Source organism: Podarcis tiliguerta (assembly GCF_965153285.1).
Source record: "Podarcis tiliguerta genome assembly, chromosome: 6".
NCBI lineage: Eukaryota > Metazoa > Chordata > Lepidosauria > Squamata > Lacertidae > Podarcis > Podarcis tiliguerta.
This window is the reverse complement of record NC_139539.1, coordinates 59243687-59271571: the sequence shown is the minus strand read 5'-3', so window position 1 is coordinate 59271571 and position 27885 is coordinate 59243687. Positions and strand designations below refer to the sequence as shown.

The 27885-nt window shown below is 40.3% G+C and overlaps 1 protein-coding gene across 13 annotated transcripts in view; it reads right to left on the bottom strand.

Moving 5' to 3' along the window:
- Positions 1-27885, bottom strand: part of PATJ (PATJ crumbs cell polarity complex component) — a 157190-nt gene that overhangs the window by 16727 nt on the left and 112578 nt on the right. For 9 of the 13 annotated variants that reach the window (XM_083447968.1, XM_083447971.1, XM_083447964.1 and 6 more), the window contains exons 30-39: positions 27387-27459; positions 23906-23998; positions 18766-18837; positions 16971-17085; positions 16048-16178; positions 10611-10694; positions 5212-5405; positions 3791-3938; positions 3523-3609; positions 1992-2109 (exon numbers count right to left, since the gene is read on the bottom strand). In XM_083447968.1, coding sequence (XP_083304094.1) covers positions 1992-2109; positions 3523-3609; positions 3791-3938; positions 5212-5405; positions 10611-10694; positions 16048-16178; positions 16971-17085; positions 18766-18837; positions 23906-23998; positions 27387-27459 — 1115 coding nt within the window. The remainder of the gene's footprint in view (positions 1-1991; positions 2110-3522; positions 3610-3790; positions 3939-5211; positions 5406-10610; positions 10695-16047; positions 16179-16970; positions 17086-18765; positions 18838-23905; positions 23999-27386; positions 27460-27885) is intronic. The other 4 variants (XM_083447973.1, XM_083447965.1, XM_083447966.1 and 1 more) reach the window with 1 other exon arrangement.

Genomic DNA, 27885 nt, shown 5'->3' with positions numbered 1-27885 from the left:
AAGAGATAATGCCATCAGGAGATTATAGTCCCTGGTTGCTGTTTCAAAATTATCACTGATGAAAAGCTTGTTTATGCCAGAGCAAGAAATACATTATGCAACTGGAAAAGGACTTAGCACCTGCCATTCACTGAGCATGGAAGTGGGGAACCCATTATCCACTGAAGTGTGTTCAAGTGTATACCCCCAATAGACACAAGGTGACTGTTGCATATCTTTGCCCAGAGATGGTGATACAATATGGGTGTCCTTTGCCTAACTTTGGCTTTACAGTGGTGCCTCACAAGACGAAAAGAATCCATTCCGTGAGTCTCTTCGTCTAGCGGTTTTTTCATCTTGCGAAGCAAGCACATTAGCAGATTAGCGGATTAGCGCTATTAGCGGTTTAGCGGCTATTAAAGACTTAAGGGATTAGCGGATTAGCTGCTAAAAGGCTATTAGCAGCTTAGTGCCTTAGAAAAAGGGGTTGGGGAGTGGAAAAAAACCCCCAGGAATCGCAAGACATTTTTGTCTTGCGAAGCAAGCCCATAGCAAATTCGTCCTGCGAAGCACCTCCAAAACGGAAAACACTTTCGTCTAGCGGGTTTTCCGTCTTGCGAGGCATTCGTCTTGCGGGGCACCACTGTATTAGGTTTGTTGCAAATGACATAAATACTAGGGGTGTGCAACTGCAAGCCTTGGTTTGGAACCTAATTCAGTGCTTTGGAAAACAGCAAGCCCTGATCTGAAGTGTTTTGTAGTTTGGGGTCTGTTTGGATTTGCTCTCTGCCCTGATCACTATTGGGAGATTAAAAATTAGCTATAGGTTTTCTTGACAATGGGTGAAATGTGCAAACGTAGTAGCTCTTGCAAAGTGCATAAAGTCTGCTGCCTTATAATTTGGTCAGTGAACACCCCAAATAAATACCTTTCAATGCTTAACTACATACACTAAAATGTTTATAACTAGAATTAATTGCAGATATATTGGGGGGGGGGGGGACCATATAGCTGAAAAATTAAAGTCTGATTGGGCTTTTCCTTCAGTATTTAGAAATGAGTTGGATATGAGTTGCCCATTACAAATTAAGTAGTTTATTGGGCCCTGAACCTTAGTAGGTAACAGCCAACTTTAGATGTTGCACAAAGTGGACTCAAAAAAGGAAAAACAGGACCTTGGCCACTTCAAATACAATATGAGAAACTGTAATTAGCACATTAGAAACTCCTAATCATCTGCTCCATATTTCACAGAACTATTTCGTATTTAGGAGTTATTGCTAATAATTGCTTCGTTGCTACATACAGAAGTAAATACCGTATTTTTCGCTCTATAGGACGCACTTTTTCCCCTCCAAAAATTAAGGGGAAATATGTGTGCGTCCTATAGAGTGAATGCAGGCTGCGCAGCTAAGCCCAAAGCCAGAACAGCTTGGGGTTAGCTGCGCAAAGCCTCCGCACCCTGCTGCCCTGCGGAGGCTTCAAAGGCCGTCCCCGAAGCCAGAACAGCGAGGCGGAGTGCTGCGCAGCGCTCCGTCTCCCTGTTCTAGCTTGGGGATGACTGCGCAAAGCCTCCACTCCGTTGGCTTCAGGCAGCTATCCACAAGTTTCGGAGCGCAGCAGGAGTTCCCGCTGCACTCCGAAGGCTTGCGGATAGCCGCCTGAAGCCTGGAAAGTGAGAGGGGTCAGTGCACACCGATCCCTCTTGCTCTCCAGGCTACGCTTCGCTGGAGAGGCGCTGCACAGTTTTCCCTCTTTGCGCAGCGCCCCTTCAGTGAAGCTGGAGGAGAAATGGAAGGGGCTCCGTTTCTCCTGTCGCTTCGCTGAAGGGACGCTGAGCAGAGAGGGGGAGAATTCCCCCCCCCCTGTTCTCTCCCTCCTATGGTCCGGTGCGTCCTATAGAGCGAAAAATACGGTACCTAACTAGGTTTTATAAATGAACAGAATAAGATGGCAGTGAACATTCAGCATAATTCGCAGGGTTGTATTGGTTTGCAGGTTCTGTCCCATACCTGAGTTTCTGTGAGAGGAATCAGCAGACGACCTCTTAGTGCTGACAAAATTCTGTAAAGTGGAGATAACTGGAGCAAATGTAGGGTGAAAGTGGCTATGAACACTGTGCTGGCTTGTCTGAAATAGAAAGGCAAAACCGGTAAGGATGAAGGAAGGCACCAAGTTGCATTTTGTAGCTGCAGAAGCTTCCAGTCCTCTGAAAGGCCATCCCTCACACAATGTATTACAGAAATCCAAAATGGAAGTTATCAGAGCTTTTCTTGTCCAGTATCCATCCATGACCTCACTAAAGAATGAATAAATAACACCTGCAACCTGCTCCCCTCACTACGACATTGGATGAGCACTTCCAGAAGCACTGACAGACTGTGCTACTAAGAACTCTCACAGACAGCTGCTGACACTAATGTTCAACAGATAAGTCACATGATCACATGGAAGCACTTGTTTTTCTTTTACATATGGATGCCCAACATCTGTGTTTAAAAAAGGTTCAAAGAGACTGGATGGTAGACAGACAGCACAATTCTGCTTGGCTTCTTAACTCCAGGAAAGCTTTGAGAGGTTAGAACTCCTATGTGTTCTAATACAGCAAGAGTATTTCACCGAAATATTTCATTTGCTAACCAAATCTGGTGCCCAGCTGCCAAGTTTTAGCTGTGCAATCTTGTGTGTGAAAAAATCGAAAACCTCCTCTAGCTAAACAGATTTTTAGGCCACAGAGTGCTAATGAAATTTCTGCAGAATCTGGATTAGTGCTCCTCAGGGTGCATGGAGAATTCATTAGCAGTAGCTGTCAGCTCTCTAGAGTTCTCTTCAAACTAGCAGGGAATAAGGCAAAGGAATAATACACATGTTGACTGGGAAGGCTGTAGTGCAACAGTTCAGGTGAAGCAAAATTAGAGCTTGGCACCTGGGTGTCTGCGACAGAAGGGCACACAGGCTGGAAAATGACAGCAAGCGGAAACAGGAACTGGTGATAAATGACTTAGTTAACAATCTCCATGCTTTCCTGTGAAAATCCTAGCGATTGCTGGCCAGCTCTCTTAAGTCAGAATACAATACAGCCTTTTCTTAGTATTGGCACATGTTATTTGCATAATGTTGATACATGACTTTTTTCAACTGTTTCCCACATATTTTATTGCTGAAAAGCTTGCTAGGCACATTGGTGGCTCCAAGTGGACCGAAGGGCAAGATAAAAGTGAAAACAAAATCTATTGTTCTCAGCCTGTCGGTGCAATTATTGATTTCATTTAAAAAAAGTACAAGTGCACATTAAAATTGCCCGTGTATTATGAAATGGAATGCCAAGCCATTTTCTGTCTCTTAAGGTGGATGTATTGTCCAATTGTTAATACACAGACATCTGGGTCACCCAAAATATTGAAACAACAAGCTTGACTCTCTGGGTTACGACTATAGCTGGGTTGTAAGACCAATTTCCAGAATTACAAGGTCAAATCTTCACATCCTGAGTTTTATATCATCAGCTTCCCATTTCTTATTAATGAACCATCTGCCACTAACCTGACTGTTTTGAGATGTCTTCCGTGATGACAGCCAAGATCCAGCTTTCAGTCGTCCAATCTCTAGTTGTACAAGCCCTTGGGCACACTTTGGATATGCAAAGAAACGTACAGCATTTACACCCTGGTGGCTTTTTAATTTCCCCCCTAGATATATTACCCCCACCCCCATGCAAACAATCATACCACAACCACATGGTAACATAAAAAAAAATCGGTTTCCAGAAACCTTGCATGATTTAGTGCTCAAGAATACACTATGCCCTTACCTTAAGAATTGTAGCAACCACCTCTTGTGAAGCATGCCTTACATCCTCCCCATTGACAGACAGGATCTGATCCCCTTGAATTAGCCTCCCATCAAGGTCAGCGGCTCCTCCTTTTACGACGTCAGAGATAAAGACTCCACTTCCATTTCTAACAGTTGAAAAGAAGCACAGGCATTGCTGCACCACTAAAAATATTTTCTAAAAACAGTTTGCACATTGTATGTTCTCTGTTGCTCTGCATTTTAGTCAAGATATCTAATGATATCCCCCCCCCTTCTAGACTTTTTATTTGCTCTTATTCGATTTTTATGGTTGTACTACGGCTTAATGTGCTATGTATACTGGTAATTTTCAGTTGTGGATTTTATTATTATTAACCAGTGAGATATAATTGTAACAAGCAAATAAATAAGTGTTAAAAGGTACATACAGTTCCTAGGAATATATGCTATCCAGGACAAGCTCCTGCCAACCTAGCAGTTCGAAAGCATGTCAAAGTGCAAGTAGATAAATAGGTACCGCTCCGGCGGGAAGGTAAACGGCATTTCCGTGCGCTGCTCTGGTTCGCCAGAAGTGGCTTAGTCATCCTGGCCACATGACCCGGAAGCTGTACGCCAGCTCCCTCGGCCAATAAAATGAGATGAGTGCTGCAACCCCAGAGTCGGTCACGACTGGACCTAATGGTCAGGGGTCCCTTTACCTTTATCCAGGACAAGCAACACAATACAAAAGCTGTCTTGAGTTTTAAGGAGCAGCTACTTGAATCACAGAAGAATTATAGAGTTGGAAGGGACCATAAGCATCACCTAGGCCAACCCACTCTTGCTCAATGTGGGGCTCGGACCCACAGCTCTGAGATTAAGAGTCTCATGTTGTCTACCGACTAAGCTATTCCTCTTAATGCTTGTTCATCAGACCACACACTGGTATTAAAATGAAAACACTGGTTTTCTTATGTGGCTAAATCATTCTTGCTATCAGTGTACTCTCAGAAATCGATATACGGCGGTCAACATTATTACTTCCATATTTTAGATAGATATGGAAGTAATAATGTTGAGAGACTTGCTGAGAGACTTAACAGCTTGCCTAAGGTTGCCTAGTGAGTCAGAAGCTGAGGTGACATTTTGGAACATTCTCACTGGCAGCTGTCATTACACTACAGTAGCTCTCAGGTACTAGGTTTGTCCTCCTAAATGTAAAAGGAAAATCAGATTCAGGTATAATGCATCTAATTGCATGTTTCACCCTTCTACTTGTAGAAAAGCTAAAGGTGTAACAACCATTACAAATATTGCACCTGTTCTGAAAGAGCACATAATCTTTGCAGCTTATTATTCTGTGGAGGGATCTTCAGTTTAAGAGAAGACAAGGCTCTGTAATGTTCTGCACACAGAGCTATGATTAAGTGTAACCCTTACCGTTTCCCAACAATGCTTAGCCCTAAGCCTCTGCCCATTTTCCTTTGTAAGTCTACATGGAAAATTTCCAAATTCTCTTCATCTTTATAATGAGCTTCATCTCTATACACAACCAGTTGTACTTTCTGAGGCGTCTGTCTCAAGGCTGTTATAGCATCTTCATGGCTGGCATTCCTCAAGTCTATGCCATTAACCTAGAATAAAACAGCAGTGTATTATATTCTTTGCTTATTGGATTTTAATTAGTCTAGCAAAGTAATACTTCAGAACAAATCACAATTTCTATCGTTAAAGAAGTCATATGAATAAAGGAAGAAACACTTTAGCAGCATTTCATGCTCAAAATCATGTAGCCAGGAGGTCTGAGAGAGTCCCACTGCAAAATCCCAGAACCTCCACTCTATGCTAGTCATTCTTGTTCACTGATTAATACAATTCATTGTATTATTTCATTTTAGGTTGCAATTATAGAAAAGCAAGGTTAGAAGACGCCAGATATCCTCTTGCATACTATTGTCACATGCCACCCTGATCTCCAAACGCTGCAAGATTCCAGGAATACCAGGCACGCTGGCACCAGGGTATGTGTTTCCTTTTGGACAACGAGGCACAGCAGAATCTGTGGTTATTTACACATATACACAACCTGTGCCTAGATGGAGAGTGCAGAGCATTCATATCCCGCACTCTCATATGCTGCACTCTCAGATACCAAACATTGTGTCTGACTCTCTCTGCAGTATAAAACCGCCTTGAGCTCTGACCTCCGCCCAGCTTGCAAAACTCACATTTCCCCTGTTTGCTTACATCATCCAAACTGAAATCCTACACCCTTTAAACCCCAATCGTCTCTTCCCACTAACACACGGCTGGAGGAGGGGCTCCACCCCTCCTGGGCTGGCATAGTCTTCACCCTCCTAACAGCTTTCTGGATGGGTCAATAGCTCGGCCATTAATATCTTTGTTCCTCCTATGACCCACACTTAGCTGGCTATCCCAGGCTGACCTGACTCATTAGCATAAGATGAATCCAGTGGAGTTTGGCACAGTTTAATAAAACCTTGATTAATTCCAACTTTTAATAAATCCAGGAATTATGGGAAGAATCTAGCAGCCAGGGGTTTAGGGGATCCTCGGCCCCTCCCCCAATTTATAACAGTACTCTGTAATGTGATCAGTTACCTTTATACATAGTATCCATTTTTAGTTTCTGATGAAGTAAGAATTTTAAAGCATACATTAGGAAGAACTATCATTCATGCATCCCCTTACAAGTTTTATGGGATACTTTTTAAGCATTTTATAGTACAAATTCAGCATGTCTGAAGTCTATTCAGTAGACTACTTTTGAAATATAGAGTAATTATCATCATCAATCACCCACCCTTCATCCTAAGGACCCAGGGTGGGTAATAAATTTAAGCAACAATGATTTACTTGCTTAAAAAAATGGTCGTAGGGATGGAAGATGGTTTTGATTGGTCCACTTTTCGCAGTGGACCGGCCCATTCAGACATTCCCAAACTTGGTCATTGATCAGAATACAACTTCCAGTTAGACTGTGCACTTCTCTAGATTTTGTGATGTGGTTTCAGTGTGCAAAGAATGTCCACAAAAATGGATATTTCATGGGGAGAATGTATTGGAAAAAGTGTATTTTACATAGAAAGTGCATATAAAATGGATACAATTTAAATGCAGACTTTCTGTGTGTTCTTTTTAAAAATCCACACAATTGGACAGAATGGACCTATGATTCTGTGTCAGCAAAACTGAAACTGGACAGAAATAGACTGGTCTATTTAACCCTAGCTGATGCCTTAGAAAGTCCACATACCATTCTGAGACCACCTTGAAAATGCAAATTTCCCATTATTCTTTACACTAGCCACCAAAGCAGAGGGATGTAGACTTAATATCTTAATATTTGGAGGGCTAAGGCTCTTCATTTTTGTAAACATGTTAGAACTCATATACCAGTAGCTGTTTAGCCATTAATTTGTAACCAGTGTTCTTTTTCTGTTAAGATTTAGGCAATTCGATAATTTGAATCATAAGAGAATAATTTTTCTAGATTCCAATAGATGGCACACCAGACCACCACTGCAACTTTAAATTGCTCTTAAAACTAATGCTACAGTTAAAACATTTCAGTTTAATGAACAGAGTCAGGATCACTATTTTATTTTTAAACATTTTCTTTAGTTTTTACCTGGACTAATTTTCTGTTTGATTTACCCTGGACACCAAAGTGATCTCTAGTAACACGAATCAAAGCCCACAGGAGCCTGATTCGCGGAATTTCACTCTGGACTGGTACCTATGTTTTTCTCTTAAACTCAAAGGATAGATGGGATTGTGCAGTAAACTAGCAGAGTTTTTTTGGGGGGCACTGCAGCCCTCAGCAATGGTTAAATTGTAGATAACTTTAATCTTGCATATTGTAAACTTCATATAATATGCAATAGTATTTTCCTTTCTCGATAATTCACTCATGTATAATGTTCCCTTGATACTATTATGCTTATACTTTTTATAAACCAAAATGCATTCACTGGTTTTCTGCTGATGCATTTAAAATAAATCTTTCCAAACAGATTTTGGCCTATCGGTCACCACCCTCTTGCCCACCAGGCAAAATTAAGAACCTTATTTTTATAAGGCACATGGATGTTGGCTTCCTTTAGATGAATAGCACTTGATTTCACCTTGAAATGTTGCCAGTTATTATCCAGGTGTCTCATTCCCTGTTTTATCCCAGGACCACAATGCCACTGATTATATGATTTCTCTTGGAAACAGTGGAGAATATGCAACAGATACCCAATAACTGATTTTATCGTTGAACCTCTTCTGTACAAAAATAACTTTAGCCTTCATCATAAAATGAGCTACAAAGCTTGCTCAGCCTGCGCTGATCTTTCTCTCTGCAGTATAGAGAGATGGAGGGCCAGACTTTAGTATGTGCGGACTGCAGCAATTAGACATACACCTGACAACCTGCAAAATCTCAGTGCAAACACGCACTGTGAAAAGAAATATGCACATGCACACGCATCTTGTGAATTCAGAGAAAAATAAAAAGACATGCTACCTAAAAGTACTGTAACCAGAAAGTATGGGGTGAGGCATGCGTGTGTAAGTACATCATGGATGTGTGCGTATTCATGTGCATACAGACATCCATGCTCCTATGCCTGGCTTTGACAAGGCAAATCAATAAAACTTAAATGAATGTAGTGCTGTACACTAAATTCTTAGATGAGTTCTAATGGCCACAGACTGTACCAAGCACCAGGGCATGCAATGGCCACATACCTGAGACTCCAGAGGTGCGGCGGTTTGTGGTCTGACACGGCCCAGTCTTGGGGCCAAATTCTGCACAATGTGGCCATTGGGGGACACCAGAGCCTCTCCGCAGGGCCACATCGCTAGGTGCACCCATTTAAATGGGCCAATCATAGTGAGCTGAGGGGTGTGCTTGCGGCAGCAGTTCTGGCTTCACTCAGGTTTGCCTATTCATTATACAGTAGTACCTCTGTTTTCAAGCATCTTGGAAGCCAAATGTTTCAGTTTTCGAATGCTGAAAGTAATTGCTGAAAACGCTGAAACAGAAGTAATTGCTTCCATTTTCGAACACACATTGGAAGTCAAACAGCTTCTGCTGTGTGTTTTTCTTTTTTTCTCCATTGACTTTGCCAACCGCCCTTTGCACCGCAGTTGTCGAACGTTTTGGAAGTCGAACGGTCCTCCGGAATGGATTACGTTCGACAGTCAAGGTACCACTGTAAGTTATAGGCCTCCCTGCTCAGATCATTGCAGGATTTTGCATCCACCTGCCTTGTTTCTGATTAGACCACCCAAAGTTGAGCAAGCAGGTTGGGGGGGGGGGAACCTTGCTATGGAATAATCAATCGCTGAATTTGGGACCAGGGAATAATTTTGTTCCTGCAGACCAATTGGCCAGGCTGTGGGTTTTTGCCTCCCTCAGAGCAATCATCACAACGTTGGGCAGATAAGTCATTAGGTTGGATCATTAGCTTATTGTATACCCCACTAAAGCGAACTGGGAAAACGTGCTTCTGCCCAGGAGTCCACATGGCCACTGATGGACCATAGCACCCTTCCAGGTGACGGCCCTAATGGGTTCACCCTAATTTGATGTATGGCACAGGGTGACTCTCGATCCAGGTTTTTTTTAAAAATCAACCAGTAGGAGGGTTGGTTGATACCCATTGCCTTCGTCAAAGCCTACTTACAGCTGGAATCAATAAAAGTTGTGGCCAGTTTCAATCCAATACTGATGTCCTGTGTCTTATTTCTACCCTTGCCACATGCACGCACTTTTTGCACCTGGGTCTGCAAACATGTTTCCTGTATGGTCCAGTAACAATCTATTGGTTGATATGTCCATTCTGCTATTAATGACACATTACTGTGGTACACAGCTGTTATTTAAGAATAGCAGCCAAAACAAGAAACATTCGGTGAAAGAGCTGTTAAGAGTAATTCCCAAGCAGCCCTCAATGTTTTCCTAACCTCCTTACATGGAAGCCCTAATAGGTGGACTAGGAATTTCTGTTGACTTGACAGTGAGGTACTTCTATCCACTTTGCAACCATCATGAATGGACTTCCTTTCTAAGCTACAATCAAATGCCAACTTTTTTCTTAACCCATTCTTACCTGACATCTTAATACAAGACACATGAAAAATCAGTAATGTTCATAAAGGGGCTTGTGAAAACACACACATCCTCAGTTGATAGGAAGATACGTTACAGAAGATAAAAACAGCTTCTGTTAATTTCAGTTAATAGATACAAGATTTTAAGGGTGGGTTCAGAAATAATTTTAAATACTTAAATCAAAATGAGCTGGGTAAATAAAGTTTGGGATTTGTTATCAGTGGTTAAACTGACAGCTCATCAAAAAGAAAGATGGTAAATAGAAATAATTTTGTGACATATGGTGACACGTGATATAACATTTATCATCTCATGACACTAATGCCTACTGTCTAAATTTTTAAATCAAACATGAGAATGCTGTTGCATATCTGGTGAAAAGCAAAAAGTTGTTTGGCAATGAAATTTATGTTTACAATATGTTCATAATTTGTATTCAATAGCCTGTATTTTATATATTTGCAATGTGATAAATATACATATGTATTTTTAAATGCAAAATGTTAAAAGAAATCTGATCAATAGATGCGTATCGATCTCAACATTTTAAGTAGATGCAGAAGTAGATAAAAAGCACATTGTCTATTATTATTTAGAGGAATAAATTGATTATTTCAGCCATGTTTCTTTCACAATGCATGGTTTTCCCTCTTAAAATATTGGTTTTGTATGGAACACAGAAATATTTGCAGAGTTAAATAATGAATCTTACCTCAAGGATTTGATCACCAGCCCAAAGTCGGCCATCTCTAGCCGCTGCTCCTTCTTCATATACTTCATGTATCACAATAGCATCCTAACGGAAGACATAATCTCAGTATCAATGCTTATACATTAAAAGTAAGTTCCGAGACTACAGTCCAGAATGCAGAACTGACATGAAAATACTGTGACCTTTCTTATCATCATCATTTTCATGTACCCCACCTATCTGACTGGGTTGCGCCAGCCACATATATTACGCTGATTATCTCTTAACCATTGTTGCAAAATACCGAGCGTGTTACAAGATCACTCCCAGAGGCACACATTTCCCCAGAACAACTATAATCACGTAGTGGGCAACTTTAACCAGCTTCATATCATGCTTTCATGTATTTGCTAGGGGGAAACCTGGTCAGTAAGTTTTAATCAGGGTTAATATTGATGAAAGAGGATGGAATTCACTTTGCATGGAACATGCAGTTCTATAGCCTCAAGATGTACTGTGATTAGCAGCACTGGTTGCCAATTTGTTTCTGGGTCTAATTTGCAGTGCTGGTTTTGACATTATTTCAGACCTTAGGTTTGTCATCTGAGGCTCTTTGTGCAAAGGAGATCCAGTGGGTGACAATGAAATAATATTTCTCCCCTAAAGTAGTTCCTTGTCTATGGAATGCTCTCCCCAGAGAGGCCCGCCTGACACCAACTTTATCAGCATTTCTGCATCAGACAAATATGTTTTGGGCGGTATTTAGCCTCCCAGAGTGGCTGGAGAAACTCAGTCAGATGGGCGGGGTATAAACAATAAATTTATTATTATTATTATTATTATTATTATTATTATTATTATTATTATTAATTTATTTATTTCTGAGCATTTTGGCAGCACCAATGACTAGACATTTTTACTCTATGTATTTTTAACATGCTTGTGTATTTTTATTACAGCATTATATCTGCCACAGCCACTAAGGTAAAAAGGGGTTGCTTCTTCTTTTCAGTGCAAGAATCCAGATTTTGGCTAACATTAGCCATAATTTGGCTAATTATTCTGTGTAATACTTCTACCATATTATACACAGCTAGGCATGAGTGAAATCTGAACTTCAAGTCAGCTTGCATTTTTAGTCTTGCATGCTTAACTTTTATAATTTAATATAAACTTATATAATTTAAAACCATGGTGTTATGAGTAATGGCTGTTTTAAGGCCTTCACAGGGGTGTTCAGCCTTGTACAGCGTGGTTGCAAGTTAAATCCACCACAATAAATGAATTTGAAAAATATATTAACTTTATTACCAAGGCTGGAAAATATAGGCAGCAGCAGATGTTGCTTTAGGGAATGTTTCAGTGATATACACTTATTGTCAGGAGTAGACACCCCCCCAAAGGAGGGGGGGAACACTTCAAACAGCACATTTTTTATCATTTCACCAGCAATGCCATTTGTTTTGAAATGGAATGCCACATACTCCCACGGAATATTCCCAAGCTATCAGTTTTAACAACCAGCCATACAAAATTGAGAAGGATGCACATACTCTGGAGGATAAGCTAAGAATTCAAAAACTGTATTTAAAAACTGGAGAGCTGTGCAGATAGCAACAGAAGGTTAAATTTGGCAGGAAGAAAGCATATGGGAAGAAATGCAGGGACAAGTGTAAAATAGGAATAAATGTCTAGGCAGTCACATTTCTGACGTTGGTTTAGGGGTTATAATGAGCAAAGAATTGAGCATCAATCAAAAGCATGCTGTGTCATGACAAGGTCAACATCGTTCTAGCTTGCATCAACAAGAGCACTGCTTCTAAGACTAGGGAGTGCCTATAATGTCATAAATTGAGAGTGCTGTCTGTGCCCCATCCTTGGTACTACAGGTAGAAAAAAGATTCTTGACAACCAGGATGCTCATGTCACAAAGCTCTACTTCTCCATAACATTGGAATCAGGAGATTGTGAATGCTCTGGATTGGCGTCTGAATACAGTGGACTGGATGAGGGCTGATAAACTATGTTTGAAGAAGGAGGCTCTTTGGGTGGTTCCCACATTTGGGAACTATACAAGGTACCTGTTCTGGATGGGGCTAAACTCCCTCTGAAGGAGCAGGTGTGCAGCTTGGGGGTACTCCTAGTTACATCGTTGTTATTAGAGGTCCAAATGTCCTCTGTGACTAGGAGCGACTTTTACCAGATTTGCCTCGCTCACCAGCTAAAGCCATTCCTGGACAGAGATACCCTGCCCACTTTGGTCCATGCAGTGATAACCTCAAGACTGGATTACTGTAATGCGTTCTATGTGGGGCTGCCCATGGGTCTGGTTTGGAAGTTGCACAGGCTGCTCATCTACTACTGAGACAGGTTCATGGTCCTTGCATTGATTTACATAATTTACATCACCTGAACCATTATATCCTAGTTTGATTGTGGAGATAATCTGCAGGAGCACTGTTGGTCACTCCCCGAGTTGGAAAGGCTCATTTGACAACAAGAAGACACAAAGCCTTTATAACTAGGATATAATGGCTCTCCCAGTGGAAATTGGCTCTACCGGTGGAAAGCTTTACCAAGAAAGATTCAGCGGGTAGTTTCTGTTTCAACTTTTAAAGGCCTACTACTACTACTACTACTACTACCTAGTACTACTACTACTATTTGCTGCCCATCTGACTGGGTTGCCCCAGCCACTTCTACTCCTACGCAGGCAATTAAGAATAAATCTTTTCACAATAGTTAATTGATGTCTGTTTTAACCTCTTTACATGGTTTTTACTGTATGGGTTTATGTATTTTGTTACCTGCTTTGATCTTTTCAATGAAATAGCGATTTATAAATAACTATGTTTTAGCACGTTTTTACTGTCTTAAGCACATAAGCATGTGATAGGAACAGTAAAATCTACACAAAATAATGCTCCAGAGTGGCTTTCAGCAGCTAATTCTAATGAAAATGAACAGGTTTCATTTATTCAGTAACATGGAATTTGCTTTCTGTATAAAGTTATTCATCTCAGGAAGAGCAGTCAGCAGGAGGTCACAGAATGCACTCAGTTTTAAAAAACATTTAAAGTGAAATAGCACTACATCACTCAGGGCAAGGTGACATGCAGTGAGAAAGACATGGAGGAAGAAAATATTAATATCCTTGCCTGAAAGCAAGTATTGTGATAAAGATATGGATGGAGTTGGGTTTTTTTTGAAGCTTCCTCCTTTGCTGTTAGTCCCACTAACAGTATTTACAACCACTCTGCTGTAGCAAAAAGTGAAGGTCTCATGTCAAACTTCTGGTTTGTTTCTATGGCATGAGTGATCATGTATTTACAGAACACTGGATTCATTTGCAGTACAAATTACTGCTGAATGAAAAAAATGCTTGAGGCTGCATACAGGAAGAAGGTGTGTGGTCAAATTGCTAATGCATTTACCGAAATAAAAAAGCAGTTTAAATTTTATTAAGCATGCTCCCATAACTGTATAATTTTCACAAGAATAGTGAAAATTTCACAAGAATAGTGAAAAATGCAGCTGGAATGGCCACAAAGCAGGAGAAGGATTTCTCTTATAATCAGCTTTTCAGACTCCCTTGTTATATGAAGGTCGTAAGATCCAGTCCTACCGCCTAATGATAGCTGTATGGATTCACTGTTGTACAAACTATACTTTAGTCTTCAACAGGTGAATCAGGACCAAATACCAGGCTGCAGCTTGACCTAAAATTACTCGTAGCCACAGCATTCCTATCATACATAGAAATGAATAATGTTTAAAAAAATTAATAAGTTGGTGCCCAAATGTTTGTTTGGACTGAAGGTGGGCCCCTGGTCTCAAAAGGATGAAAATTGCTAAACTTTAGCTTCATGACATAACAATGGGCAAAAAATATGAACCATATTTTTCCAGTCTTCTGAGACATGCCTGTGGAGAGCAAGGAGGCAGCAGACAGGAAGCTGGTAGAAATTTCATTTCTCCTGTACAAAACATGATTATTTTGTAAAAAGCCCAACAATACCCAAGTAATATCATCTGCATTTTGACAATAAAAGTCAAAATTTCAAAGAGGTATTTTTCACTGAAGAAATCTGTTAATCCATGGGAACAGTTTTCACATATTTCTAATAAGAACCTACATATGTTTTTACACCTCCAGTGATATTATGCAATTTTCACACTGATATTGAAGTTCACACTTTCAAAAGCTTATCTTTGGTGCAAAAAGCTATTATATTTAGTCTCCTGCCCTTTTAACCATATACTTAGATTTTCTCTTAAGTGCACATGTCTGGTACTCGACATTCATCAGAAAAAGGAAGCATCAAATATGCAACAGCAGATCAAGCAAGGTGCATAGTTAAGGTTAAGCTATGCTGCATTAAGGGAATCTATGCACAACTTAGATAGCTTTAAGAGGGGATTAGACAAATTCATAGAGGATAAGGCTGTCAAAGGCTAATACTCATGATGGCTATATACTATCACCAAGATCAGAGGCAGCATGACTCTGAACACCCCTTGCTAGTGAATCGCAGCAGGAAAGAGTTATTGCCTTCATCTCTTTTTTGGGTGGGCTTTTCATAAGCATGTGGCTGGCCAGTGTAGGAAACAGGACCCTAGCCTCTGGGTCTTTCGTCTGCTCCACCAGCAATCTTCTAATGCTCTTACGAAGAGGATGGCAAGGAAATGAGGTTATGTGATTTGGTATATTGACTGCTGCTTTCTCTCATATACATTTCAATTATAGCTGTTGCTTTCCTAGCCATATTATGTGCTAGGTAGCCAGGCTGAAAGGCCCAAATCAAATGGAGTGTATTCTTCATTTTCTATAACTTTTCACACTGAAATTTCTGCTAATTCTATATTTGTATTAGAATTCTGTTTTGCTTTGCTTCAAACAAACCATTTACTATTGGTCTATTATTGACTTACCAACTAAAATGCTTGTTTGGAGTAAAACCAACCAAAATCGAATTAGTTCAGGTGTAACAGCAAGTCAAAGATTTGTGAACAAGGAAAAGCTAAGTTGGAGTGATCTCATAACTAACTCATAATGCATAGATCATTAATGGCTTACTGTAGCTACATAAATTACCATTTTTTATTATTGTAAATCACATTGAATTCATTTTTAATAGGTGGGAAATAAGCTAAGTATATAAGCAATAAGCAGCTTCTTGTGTTTTAAAGACATGCACAACAGAGAATGCTTAGAATATAAGAAGGTGATCACACATCTACTCATACATATTGGCCATGACATGCTTTCATTAAATTTGTGGCTATATTAGTATCCACCAGTGGTGTCCTTTGGAGAGATTAAAGGAACATCCAAGCATACATGTCAAACATGTATTATGGAATTTCCACATTTCTTTCCTTCATTGTACCAAAAATGGAGCAGCTTTGAGATTCATGAAAACTTGAAATAGTATTCCAAAACCACCAAACAACTTACAAGTGGTGTATCCTTTCCTCCTACAATACTGAGACCAAGGCCTGATCGCCCCTTGGAGATTTCTATAGTCATTTCTTGTCCAGGAACTATTGGGCATGTCGCTGGGTCCACCAGAGGAAGCGGAAAGCCACCTTCAACAAATGATAAAATGTACCGGTGAACAAAAGCACAATTGCCAAACAAAGAAAGAAGCTGCACAGGAATAAACTCAGTGTCAAAATTTGGTGTGCACCTGCATTAAATTCTTGTGATTTGAGGTATGCTGCTTTGGATGCAGTTTCACAATTCACATGCAAGTTAACGTTTAGGGAAGGTGACACACCATTCTGATAAGCTAGGGCACTCGTTATATCTAGCTGCACACACATGCTCGCTCACACTCACACATCAGATCCTCTTCTGGATCTTCTGCCACCCGAAGGGCAGTCAAGAGCTTGCTTTTCACTGGTGTTGACAAGTTTCTTCACTCATAATACTGGTTTATTCATACAAGCAGTGTGACAGAAGTTCACAATGCTCAGCTGTGGCAACCTCTGTTATTTATTTATACATTATGGAATTTTGGTGATTGCAGAGTTAGCATGGCTGAGGTTTCTGAGCCCTTATCTCAGCAGTTATACTGCTCATGCATCATTCTTATGAGTGAAGGAGGAAGCCTAAGGGTAGCATACACATGGACAACAACGCCTGGTCTTTCCATGCAGCAGAGTGAGGTGGTAGATAAAATATGTTTGTTACATGAAATGTTCTAAGAAAAAATATGTTAAAGCATGTAAAAGTAAACGGCACTGTAGCTGTTAATCTAGACTTTTAAATTAAAATAAAACATTGCATGCTAAAAAGCTAAAAAATGCTCAAAATCATGCTAAAAAGCTTTGTATTGAATGAAAGGTATTCTTCAGAAAGAAGTGAGAAGTTCATACTTCTGCTGGTGAACTCTGTCTCTGGAGAATAAGAAGGTGCCGGAGCCAAAGATATCTTGTGTAAACTGATAGGGATTACTGTTGAAGACTTTGATTGCTTTAATTGGTTACGAAACTGGAAGGGAAAAGGGGGGGGGGAGATAAATCAAATACATTGAACTGTTAAGCCTCCTAAAACCCAAACAAAAAGTTGAAACTACAGTACAGAGATCTTTTATATAGATCAAAAGTGGGGAGCATAAAATAACATTTAACAACTTTAGAAGTAATAATCTACTTACCTCCGATGCTGCAATTTCAAAAATTTTGGTCAGAGAACATACTACTGAAACATTATTTACCATAAGGTTTAAGAGCTTTGGTAAAATCTTGAAAGTGTTTTACAAGAATCCCATGTTTTCCATTATTATTTCTGGCTGTTTTACAAGGTCATTTAAAAGCTTGCTATTATAAACTAAATAAAAGCGTACTTTTTCTGAGCTAAAAGAGGCCTGCTACAAGAGCCCACAACTGTACCTACGGTGTGGTAGTAAAAGCAACAAAGAGGGACCACTTCATTGCTTCTATTGCCGTGTCTTTCAGCCATTTGCAATGGAGCTTGTCAGGACGGTTCTAAGTCTTGACACTTATGTATATTGGTGATGGAGCCCAGGACACCTCAGAAACCCTCTGTGATTTGCTTGCTGGGCACTTTGAGAAAGACGTTGTTCACCTCTGTAGTGAGCTAGATGCAGTAACTGATGCAGCTCTGAGTCAGCTGTGCTTTGTGGGATCAGCTTTGGGTTTTGCAGCCTGATGACACTGGCCAGGTGCTTGGGAGTAAGCTCCCAAGGATGTGCCCTCTTCACCCTTGCCTTATATGGCTCATTAAAGCTAGATGGAAGGGGCATGAAGGGGCATGAATGGGTGGGCCCAGGGTGTGATAAATGTCTTGCATGGGGGGGGGGTGCACCTGCCTCCCTGAAGGTAGCATTAAGGACACTCCTGAAAGGAAAACCCACCCTGAACTAAATAGCAAACAACTACTGTCCAGCTGCAAATATGGCCTTTGGGGGCAAGGTCCTACTCAAGAGGGTTGCAGTCATTATTTGGGGACATTTTAATCTGGTTTCAAATCCAGATTTGGGATTGAATCAGCCTTCGTTACATGGATGGATGAGGGAAAGAGAGGGGAAAGGGGCACCACGCTGCAGCTCCTTCTCAACCTCATACCAGCTTTGGATGGCATCTTCCTGGACCATCTATGAGAGATTGGGGCCATGGTTCTGCAACAGTTGCAACCTTATCTCCAGAAAACAGCACTGGATGCCTATTTCACCACCCCCACTGGCTTTTGACCTATGTGGTGCCATGGAGCACTGCATTGTCTCCAGTGCTATTTAAGAACTAGATGAAGTCATTGAGAGCTGTCAATAGGAAAATTGGTGTAAGGTGTTATCAGTACATGGATGTTAACAAACACTATTTCTCTGTTGACACTTGAATGAGGAAGGACTGAGAAGGCCCTGGATTGAGGTCTAGATGCAGAGGTTGGTTGAATGAGGGATAACAGTCTTATTCCTAATAAGATGGAGGCTTGTAGCTAAGTGGATGAAAATATATTTGCCTTAGGTGTTTGTTTGCAATTTTTAAAAACCTTCTCCATTGTTTTCTCTCTCTGTCATTTTTACTTTTAAGTTCGTAAATCACCTTCAGAAACATGTTAAACCAGACTCACATATACATAATGACAATAATAAATTGTTAATAATAATAAAATAAATGAATAAGAAACCATTTGGAGTATAATACATACATTTTCTGTAGGTTGCTCTGCTGTTATTTGCTGGTTCTCTATCACCTGCTTGTCAAGCTTGGCACCGACATCCTATCAAAAACAACCCCCAATTAAAGGTTTATCTGAAAGCAAAGACCTGTGCAAAGATACACACTTTCAAGTGTAACCTGTTTTATCGCAGCCCTCATTCCCTGAAATAAATCGCCCCAAACTGAAATACTCAATTCACAGTTCAGTGCACTTGTAGACCACATAGATTACAGGTCCGTGTTAAACGCTCTTCAGGTGAAGCTTAGTATCATACAGAATTAGGAATATATTGCTTACTTCTTCATGTGGCTCATTTAAGATTAGACCTCTCTTACTACATTTAAGTCCCCCTGAAGGCCTACCTTGTCATCATTTTCTTAGACAGCAGGCCAAACTGAGAAAAGGCCATTTAGTGTGAGACCAATCAAGATCCAGTTTACTTCTTTGGGAACACAGCCAAGTACCCTAACTAGATAGCTACTGTGTCTGTAGGAAAACTACCTCAAAATGCTTATAATGCAGATGCCTCGATAAGGACAAGAATGCACAACTTAAAGAAGATGAACTGCAAAAAATGCTACCTTTATTTCTTCAAACTTAAATATAACTAATTTGTCTTATTAAATGTGATAAACATGTTTGTGACATATTCTGTGCTTCTGCAGTTACACCTTTAATATGTGAATCTCGTCTTTGGCATTCTAAGATATTGCCTTTTGCAGAAGAATAACAGAAACACCCATTTATCCCTTATGGTTCAGAAAATAAGCTTGTAAAAAATGTCTGGTGAAATACCAGACGTTAAAAGAGGCTGAGGTAGACTTCCAACTTTCAAGGGATAGTAATTTTGTACTAGCTTGTGTATAGTAAGCTTTTCTTATTACACAAAATAAGCAAATTGCACCCATTTTCGAAGCACAATGTGAGACACCATAACATAACTTCCAGACTTTGAATACAGTATGCTTATACAAACAAAAGTCCTGCCAACGAAAGCATCAGTTTTTCACCTGCTTTTACAAAACATCATAACAGTGGGACAAAGCAGATAAGGTAAAAATTGATGTTTACTATTATGAGGAATGGTTGAGCTGAAATACTGCAAAGATGCCACAAGGGAAACATCCTCCAAACATTTGTTTCCCACACACTGCCAGCTGCGCCCTCCAATACTGTATTACACATGATTATATTTTAAAGAGACAGATTATGCTGCTGAAAAACAAAAACACCCCACTGGATTTGTGTGCTCATCAGTATTTTATTTGTCACAGAAATATCGGGAAATATTAGTATGAATCTCTCCTTTGAAGCCATCAACTTCAGCTGATGCTTGACAGTAGGGCAGACTCAAGGACACCCACCTGTCAGCTTTAATAGTGATCAAGTTGAAAAAGCCTCCTGCTGAACAGAACATTTGATTACCCTGTATGTACAGTGAAGCAAAGTAAGAACACACATCTAAAAACCACACTGGCGCTATCACTCATGCTATTTCCCTGTTAAGTCAACACGGAAGGTTTAAAATCACTTGCTTATTGGGAAGGGAGAACCTTCCATCTGCCTCTTGTGCAATGCACCAAAGGCATACCCTTCAAAATGTAACAAAACATTTTATTGGGTCACTTTTAATACCTAACACAGCATTTCTACTAGTATCATATACACTGTGAATTAAAGCCGCAGTTGCATTTGTCTCTGCATGTACAAGTTCAGGGTCCTTTTGAAGGTGATCACTTGCAATTTAAAGGACCCAAGAACAGATGCCTCAGACTAGCAGCAGACCAGGGTGGAGAAACCTTTGGCAACTTCCATCAACCCTGATAATTGGCTATGGTGACTTGGCTGATAGGAGTCAGAGTCTAACATCTGGAAGGCCATAAGGTTCCCCAAGCCTACAATAATAGCTGCTAGGGATAGATGGATCATTATATTTCTGATCTGTTTCTGCTTGTCTGTGTTCAGCCCCAAATCCATTCCATCCCAATTCCACATTTTTCTGCAATTAAAGCAACAACTGAACAAAGTTTGTAATTAAGTATGTATGCATTCAAAACACTTTGTGATAAATGCATCAAAAAAATGTTATTGTGTGTGTGTGCATTTCAGCTGAAAACTGTTTCATAAAATTCAGGGAAGAGCGACATAAAAAATACTTAAGTTCTGATCTGCACATCTGAGAGGTGCAAATCAGATCATTTTTTTGTAGAGTCAAATTCCTCAAGCATTCTATTGTATTCTTCAAGCCCCTATGAGCATAGAGCTCCTACTACCCACCTATGCAAAGTCCAAGCTGCACCAGCATGGAGGGAACTTTTACTTTCCCAAGCCAACAATGGAAAAGTCCAGCTTCACATAAATTACTGCTTCCTGAAGCCCACCTTTGTGATCCTTGAATTCATCATATTTTCCCATTATGATTATGGATGAAAGGCTAACATATTAAGCCTAAAATGTTCAAGATTGGGAACTGATTTTTTAAAATTTATTGTTATGTCTGAATATAGCCACTCAGAAGGCAACATTCGAATAGTATTGCAAAATAGGCTGTGCACAAAGGAAGAAAACAGAAAAACCAGCCTACATAGTAAATTTCTAGGCATTTGTACTGTAGCTAATAGTCTAACTCTCATTTCTGGAGTCCCTTTTTGCTGTCAGAGGTAAAACAAATGTAGACCAGAGGGAGGTCTCACCCTGGATTTTGATTTTTTTCCAGAGTGGTGAGCAGCTTGACATCCTTTTCTCGTGCCAGGTAAAGCTTTTAAAACACAGAAGTCTCCCAGGCATCGGTTTAACTCCAGTTTTACCAGTCTATGGTCAGCTGTGCCGCCATCATTTTAATTGTTTTGTGTCTAATTATTGTTTATTGTAAGCTGCTCTATAAGAATACTTTTATAGATTGAATATTAGGATATTTGATATGTTGAGTAAATAAATACAAAGCATTTTGCTGTACTTTAACTACTTTCATTTGCAGAAAACATTAGTATGTAGAAGGTAGCTGAAGACTTGCAACAGTGACCTATTACTAGTCTCAAAAAGGGCTTGTGACAAATTAAAAGCAGGGGTGTGCAGAAATGGCTTGCTCTCTACTCTCTATAACCTATTCTCCTTTTAGTCTCATCAAGGTATTTAGAGACTGACACGTCAATCAGTTTCTCATACATTGTGTTCCACAGTGCAAGCAACCAATGTCCTGCTCGAGGGTGGCCTTAAACCCTTTGGATCAAAATCTGTCAAACGGGAAGAGAGCTTGACAGAGAGGTGAAGAAGTCTCCACAAGCTGCTCCAGCTAAGTGGGCAACAGGCACAAACTGGCCTGTGGGGAGGGACAAAAACAGCATTAAACGCATGTTGCAGTTCCCGCTGGATTGCACCTTCCCCCACAGAGCCATCTACTGTCAACTGCCCTGTGGGAAGGATTCCAGAAAAGCAAGGGAGGCTTCCTGTTGAAGGCTAGACTGTTTCCTCCTTTTATGAGGCTGTCTACCACCAGCTGCCCTACTAGGAATCCTCCTTATAATTTGCTCTATGGTGATACTGCTCATTCCTCACCCCTTGCCTTCTCAAAATACACATTGGTGTTACTTATAAGCAGCAGTCAAAGGATTTGCAGCCTCAAATATGGGATATAAATAGCTGTAATAAATACATGAAAGAACACCGACATAAAAAGGCTTTCTGAAATCTCAAGAATTTTATACTATTCTTTTAAGTCATAAATACAAAATACCCATAACTGTATGCCTAGCACGATTGGGTTGCCTTAAGTTGCTTTGACATAGAGAGCAGTTGAAATATATTGGCATACTGAACAGCTGAGGCATTCAAGCATCCATGTAAAAATGTACTTTGAGTACTACCAGAGAACAGATGTGTGCTACTCTTCCTGACTGCCAGGTGGATGAATTCATTTATTCAAAATATTTGTATTTTACTCTTTAGCAAATTTTCTGGAGCAGTTCACAAAAATGAGATAATAAACCGAATAAATAAAATATAAACAACAATACCTTAAAAAGACAAATACAGTGGTACCTTGGGTTAAGTACTTAATTCGTTCCGGAGGTCCGTTCTTAACCTGAAACTGTTCTTAACCTGAAGCACCACTTTAGCTAATGGGGCCTCCTGCTGCCGCCGCGCCACTGGAGCCCAATTTCTGTTCTTATCCTGAAGCAAAGTTCTTAACCTGAAGCACTATTTCTGGGTTAGCGGAGTGTGTGACCTGAAGCGTGTGTAACCTGAAGCGTATATAATCCGAGGTACCACTGTACATTTAAAAGCCTGAGAGTGCACAAGTGCCTGGCATTGAAAGGATAGCAATACTGACATCAGTCAGGCCTCTCTGAGCAGGCAGGGAATGCCACAAGTAGGGTGCCACCACTGAGGAGGTTCTCACTCTGGTAACCAACCACTTCACCTCAGCTGGCAGAAGCACTTGAAGGAAAGCCTCTCAAGATTACCGCATTGGACATGCAGAAGGGCCAGTCAACAGGCCTCTCTCTCTTCTCTAACATTCTCCACAGGGAATAAATGGCACTATCAAACCATTATAAGGTACTTTATACTAGATCTCATTAGCAGAGGGGTGTGTGGTGGGGGTTGAGATGATGTGAGTTTCAGAAGAGCAGAATTCATTATTTGAATTCAGAATTGAGACAGAATTTATCATCTTGAGAATTTTTAGCTCTCAAACTAGCTCTCAAAAACTAGAGAGTTTTTAGCTCTAACAGTTATAGCTATACATTTGAAAATACAAATCCGGGTGAGTGGAAATAAAGAGGGACTTAGCAAGATCTCTAAACAGCTATGGTTCTCAATTCCATGCATGGTTCTGTGCTAGCTTGACATCATTTTACCCTCTCTGTCTAATTTACACTCACCAAAAGTATTATGGTTTTGATTGTTTGCCCCGTCCCAACATGAGAATCCAAGGTTCAAGTCTAACACACATATAGGGCACCAAAATTCAATTATAGTTTCTCTGTTGTTTGGGGCTGGTCTGTACAGTGTGCAAAACTGCACCAATGTCATTTCCTGCTTCTCTTTCCTTTTCAAGTCCCCCCCCCCCCTACTGGAACCTTGACTCTGTAAAGAAATTTGCATATTTCTTGAAGCGCATGCTTACTAGTTTAGTGTACACATCATCCGTTGAGCTTTTTGTAAGAAATTCCCAACTGGTATCTTCTTCACCACTTGCAGATTCGGTGGTACTGTGGTCCTGGTGAAAAAGTTTTGTTTTTCAATTTAGGAATGTGAATTTCACTTAAAATTTTAGCAATAAAACTACAGAATATATTTCTTTGGAGGGAGACTCAACAAATCAGCCTTGCTTTCATGAACAGTGTCCAACTGGTCATCTGGGCTATGGTCCACAAGGCTCTGGAAACACAAATATCCACATATGACCATTCAGATCGCTCTTGTTTTCTGTCACTTCACTGCAATTCCAGCCTTGGCTTAGATGGCATATTTCCCACAAAAAGCATGCTGTATAGAGGTTAGGAACCAAAAAGCAGCAGTAGGAAGAGAATAAGGTACAAAACACTGAGTATTTGGGTTTTTCACTCTTTTGCAGAGAACACACGTACATTTTCAGATTTTGGTCCACCAGCACAACAGTTAGAAATGTGTCTCAAAAGAAAGGAAGAAAGGAAGAAAGAAAGAAAGCTGAGATTCCCGGGAAGTTTAATAAATCCCAGATCCTGAACATGCATCAAATGAGCCACACTCTGTGCACTCTCAAACTCTTAATAAAACAGCAATGGTTAACTGGCTGTTATGGTTTAGTTTTCTGCCTGAAGTTTTATTGTTGGTTTTAAATATATGTAAGTTTTTAAAATTCTGTAAACTACCTTGGGAACCAATTTTGGTTGAAAGGCAGCTTATAAATAACAGAAATGAGAAATAACAGGTTTTCAGAAGATGAAATCTTCCATTCAAATTAACTGGAAAGTATCCATAGCCTTCAAAGCCAGACTTTCTAGAGTTATCCCTGTGAAGTCTGCTCTGCTTCACTGTGCACACACACAGGACACAGGACACCAGCACACCCCATATCTTTAGTGACATTTAAAAAACCGATGGTGTACTGCAACATGATTAAACTATGCAACTGCATAATGTTACATATTTCACCAAGTCATTACCAGAATAATGTTGTTTGGGTATAAAAGACACACAAAGTTGGAAAAAAATGGTATAGAGTGAGAAATCACAAAGAAACTAAAGCAGAAGAACTGGATAATACAGTAGAAGGAAATACTTGACTCAATACCAGGTAACATCAATTCAGCAAAAAAATAAAATACAATCAGGGAAACAGTAATTATCCAGAAATTGACACACTACTCCTGGGTTATGATAGAAAATCAACTCTCTATAATAAAAATGAGAACAAGGGTATTTAAAGAGGGCATGGACCAATGTGAAGGAGGAAAATCTTTTCTCTTATTTATAAAGTAGCCATGCATAATCATTGGGCTTGCAAGTCAAAACAAAAGGCAACATAATAGATGCTCATTATCAAACTTCTGGAATTCCATATTATGATATTTCACCAATATAGATACACCATCTTTTTGGCCTGGCTTCCAAATACGTTTGGCAGCAATCCCAGGGTTTCCTGACTGTAGAAACCTACTTTCTCTGTGAGTCAGATACTGTTTTGTTTTCAGTGGATGCTGGAAGAAACTGGCCATTCTCCAAAATGGTGGTTTTCCCAAAGGCAACTCAATGAGGTTCAAATGTGAAGTTGGCATAAGACCAGGTGTAGTTGTGTGAAGAGGTCGAAATGTGACCTGCAGTTTGTAGCCTGGCACATTTTCTTGAATTATTTGCTATGTACATAGGATTTTTTGGCTTTCTGATTGTCTGGATTGTGCTGTGGATGGCACTATTTTGAGACAGAGGGCTTGTAAAGGTAAAAGGTAAAGGAACCCCTGACCGTTAGGTCCAGTTGCAGACGACTCTGGGGTTGCGGCGCTCATCTCGCTTTATTGGCCGAGGGAGCCGGTGTACAGCTTCTGGGTCATGTGGCCAGCATGACTAAGCTGCTTCTGGCGAACCAGAGCAGCGCACGGAAACGCCGTTTTACCTTCCCGCCAGAGTGGTACCTATTTATCTACTTGCACTTTGACGTGCTTTCGAACTACTAGGTTGGCAGGAGCAGGAAGCAAGCAACGGGAGCTCACCCCATTGCAGGGATTCGAACCGCCAACCTTCTAATTGGCAAAGCCAAGGCTCAGTGGTTTAACCCACAGCGCCACCCGTGTCCCTAGAGGACTTGTAGGCACATGCAATAGCTGCATTTTCTATGGACATATGCAAGGTCTACCTCTGAATCCACTCCATGAATCCATGAATTGTTAATATTCATTAAACCCAGAAGAAGAATGTTCTATTGTTGGAAATAGTTGTTACGTTCGGATAGGAATAAGTACAAGTGAAACTCTTTCCATTGTCCTTGAAAATTCACACTCAATTCTGCACAAGATGAAAAGTTCTACCTGATGCTCTAGCATGCAAGGGAATACCACTGTTGATATTTCTCCATCTCCAATGTCATGTTGACTCTAACAACGTGATAGAAGGTTCCTGTTTTAATAGATGGCATGATCCATTAAAAGTGATAATTAGACCCTAATTTGGAGCTGGAGAGTTTGGATTCAAGTGTTTGCCTGGTGACTAATTTACAATTTTTGAGAAAGGCATTGCAGAGAGTAGCATCCTTTTAACTCCAGACAGTCTTGAACGAAACTCATTATTATTTGGATCTGTTTTAGCCTGCCTTCCAACTGAGTTAGGAAAGATATGGCTGTCAACTTGATGGATAACTTACATAGGGGAATGCACAGGGGGAGTGAAACCCTGTGAGTTCTCCTGAACCTTTCTGTAGCTTTTGATATCATCAGCCATAGTATCTTGTTGGGCTGCCTAGCTGGAACAGTTTCTGAAGGCAGTGTTATGGAGGCTTTGGCCCTTTCTGGAGTGTTGGTCTCAGAAGGTATGTGTTCCTAGACTCAATGCCCAGGTGGCATTGATTGACAAGACAATTGTTTATGAGGAGCTTCTACAGAATGCAGCTGTGAGAGGACAAGGTAGATGCTTGGAGTCCACAACACCTATACTGTATCATTTGAATTTGCTGCCTATTTGTCTCAGAGCTTCATATAAAGAGGTTGTGCTGACCTACACAGCGAGCCCCTTTATTCTCATTATGCTCTTTAACACACACATATACATCAACAAGACCCGAGGATGTCACTCCAAAAAACACTGAGGGTGCCCCTATGTGAACTGGAGTGCTCCGTCCTTGGTTTTGGGAGAGAAAAGTGCTTCAGGTATCAGGTTTTCAGCATAGTTCATCTCTGTGTTTAATGTTTCAAACTTAAATAGAGCTGATTTTGCATCACTGAAAAAATGCAGACAGACGTGCACAACAGTGAACCATGCCAGCTATTGCATTATGAAGGGAAATTCATGCTCTGTTGGCCTTCTGCTGACTGTTTTTTGTAGAGTTTAATTAGATGAATGCCATGGTTTATATTAATCTGCTAATTATGATTAATTGCTTTCATTTAGGAAACACTAATCAGAAAGTATCTTACCTCAATGGAAGACTGGGAGCTGGAGGGTAATGGGAAAGGAGCAACAGCCATCTGGTTAAATGCATCATCATTGCTGAAAAGCGAGCAAAGGAGAGAAGAGAGGGAATCAATACATTAGACAGACTGCAAAAACATCTTCATTTTCTCTTATTGGTTATTTTAGTTATCTCTTGCGTTTATAATCCTCCTTTAAGGTGGCATACATAGAATTTCAGGGTGGGCTCCCAACTATGCACTGACCAGATCCAGATCCGTTTAGCAAGAGCAAGAAAAATGCACCTTCAGCACAATAAAATACACAGCCCTGTAAAAATGTAAGGCATTTAGATACTGACCAAATAATGCATCTGTCTCTTTATTTTTCTTAAAACAAGGGGGCAAGAAGTTTAGCACTAAGAACCACATTGGAAATGCACTGTAATTTGGAAAGCTTCCATATTTTAAATTGCATGCAAATAGCCCAGCACCACTTATAGTATGATTAGGGCTATTGCCTAGT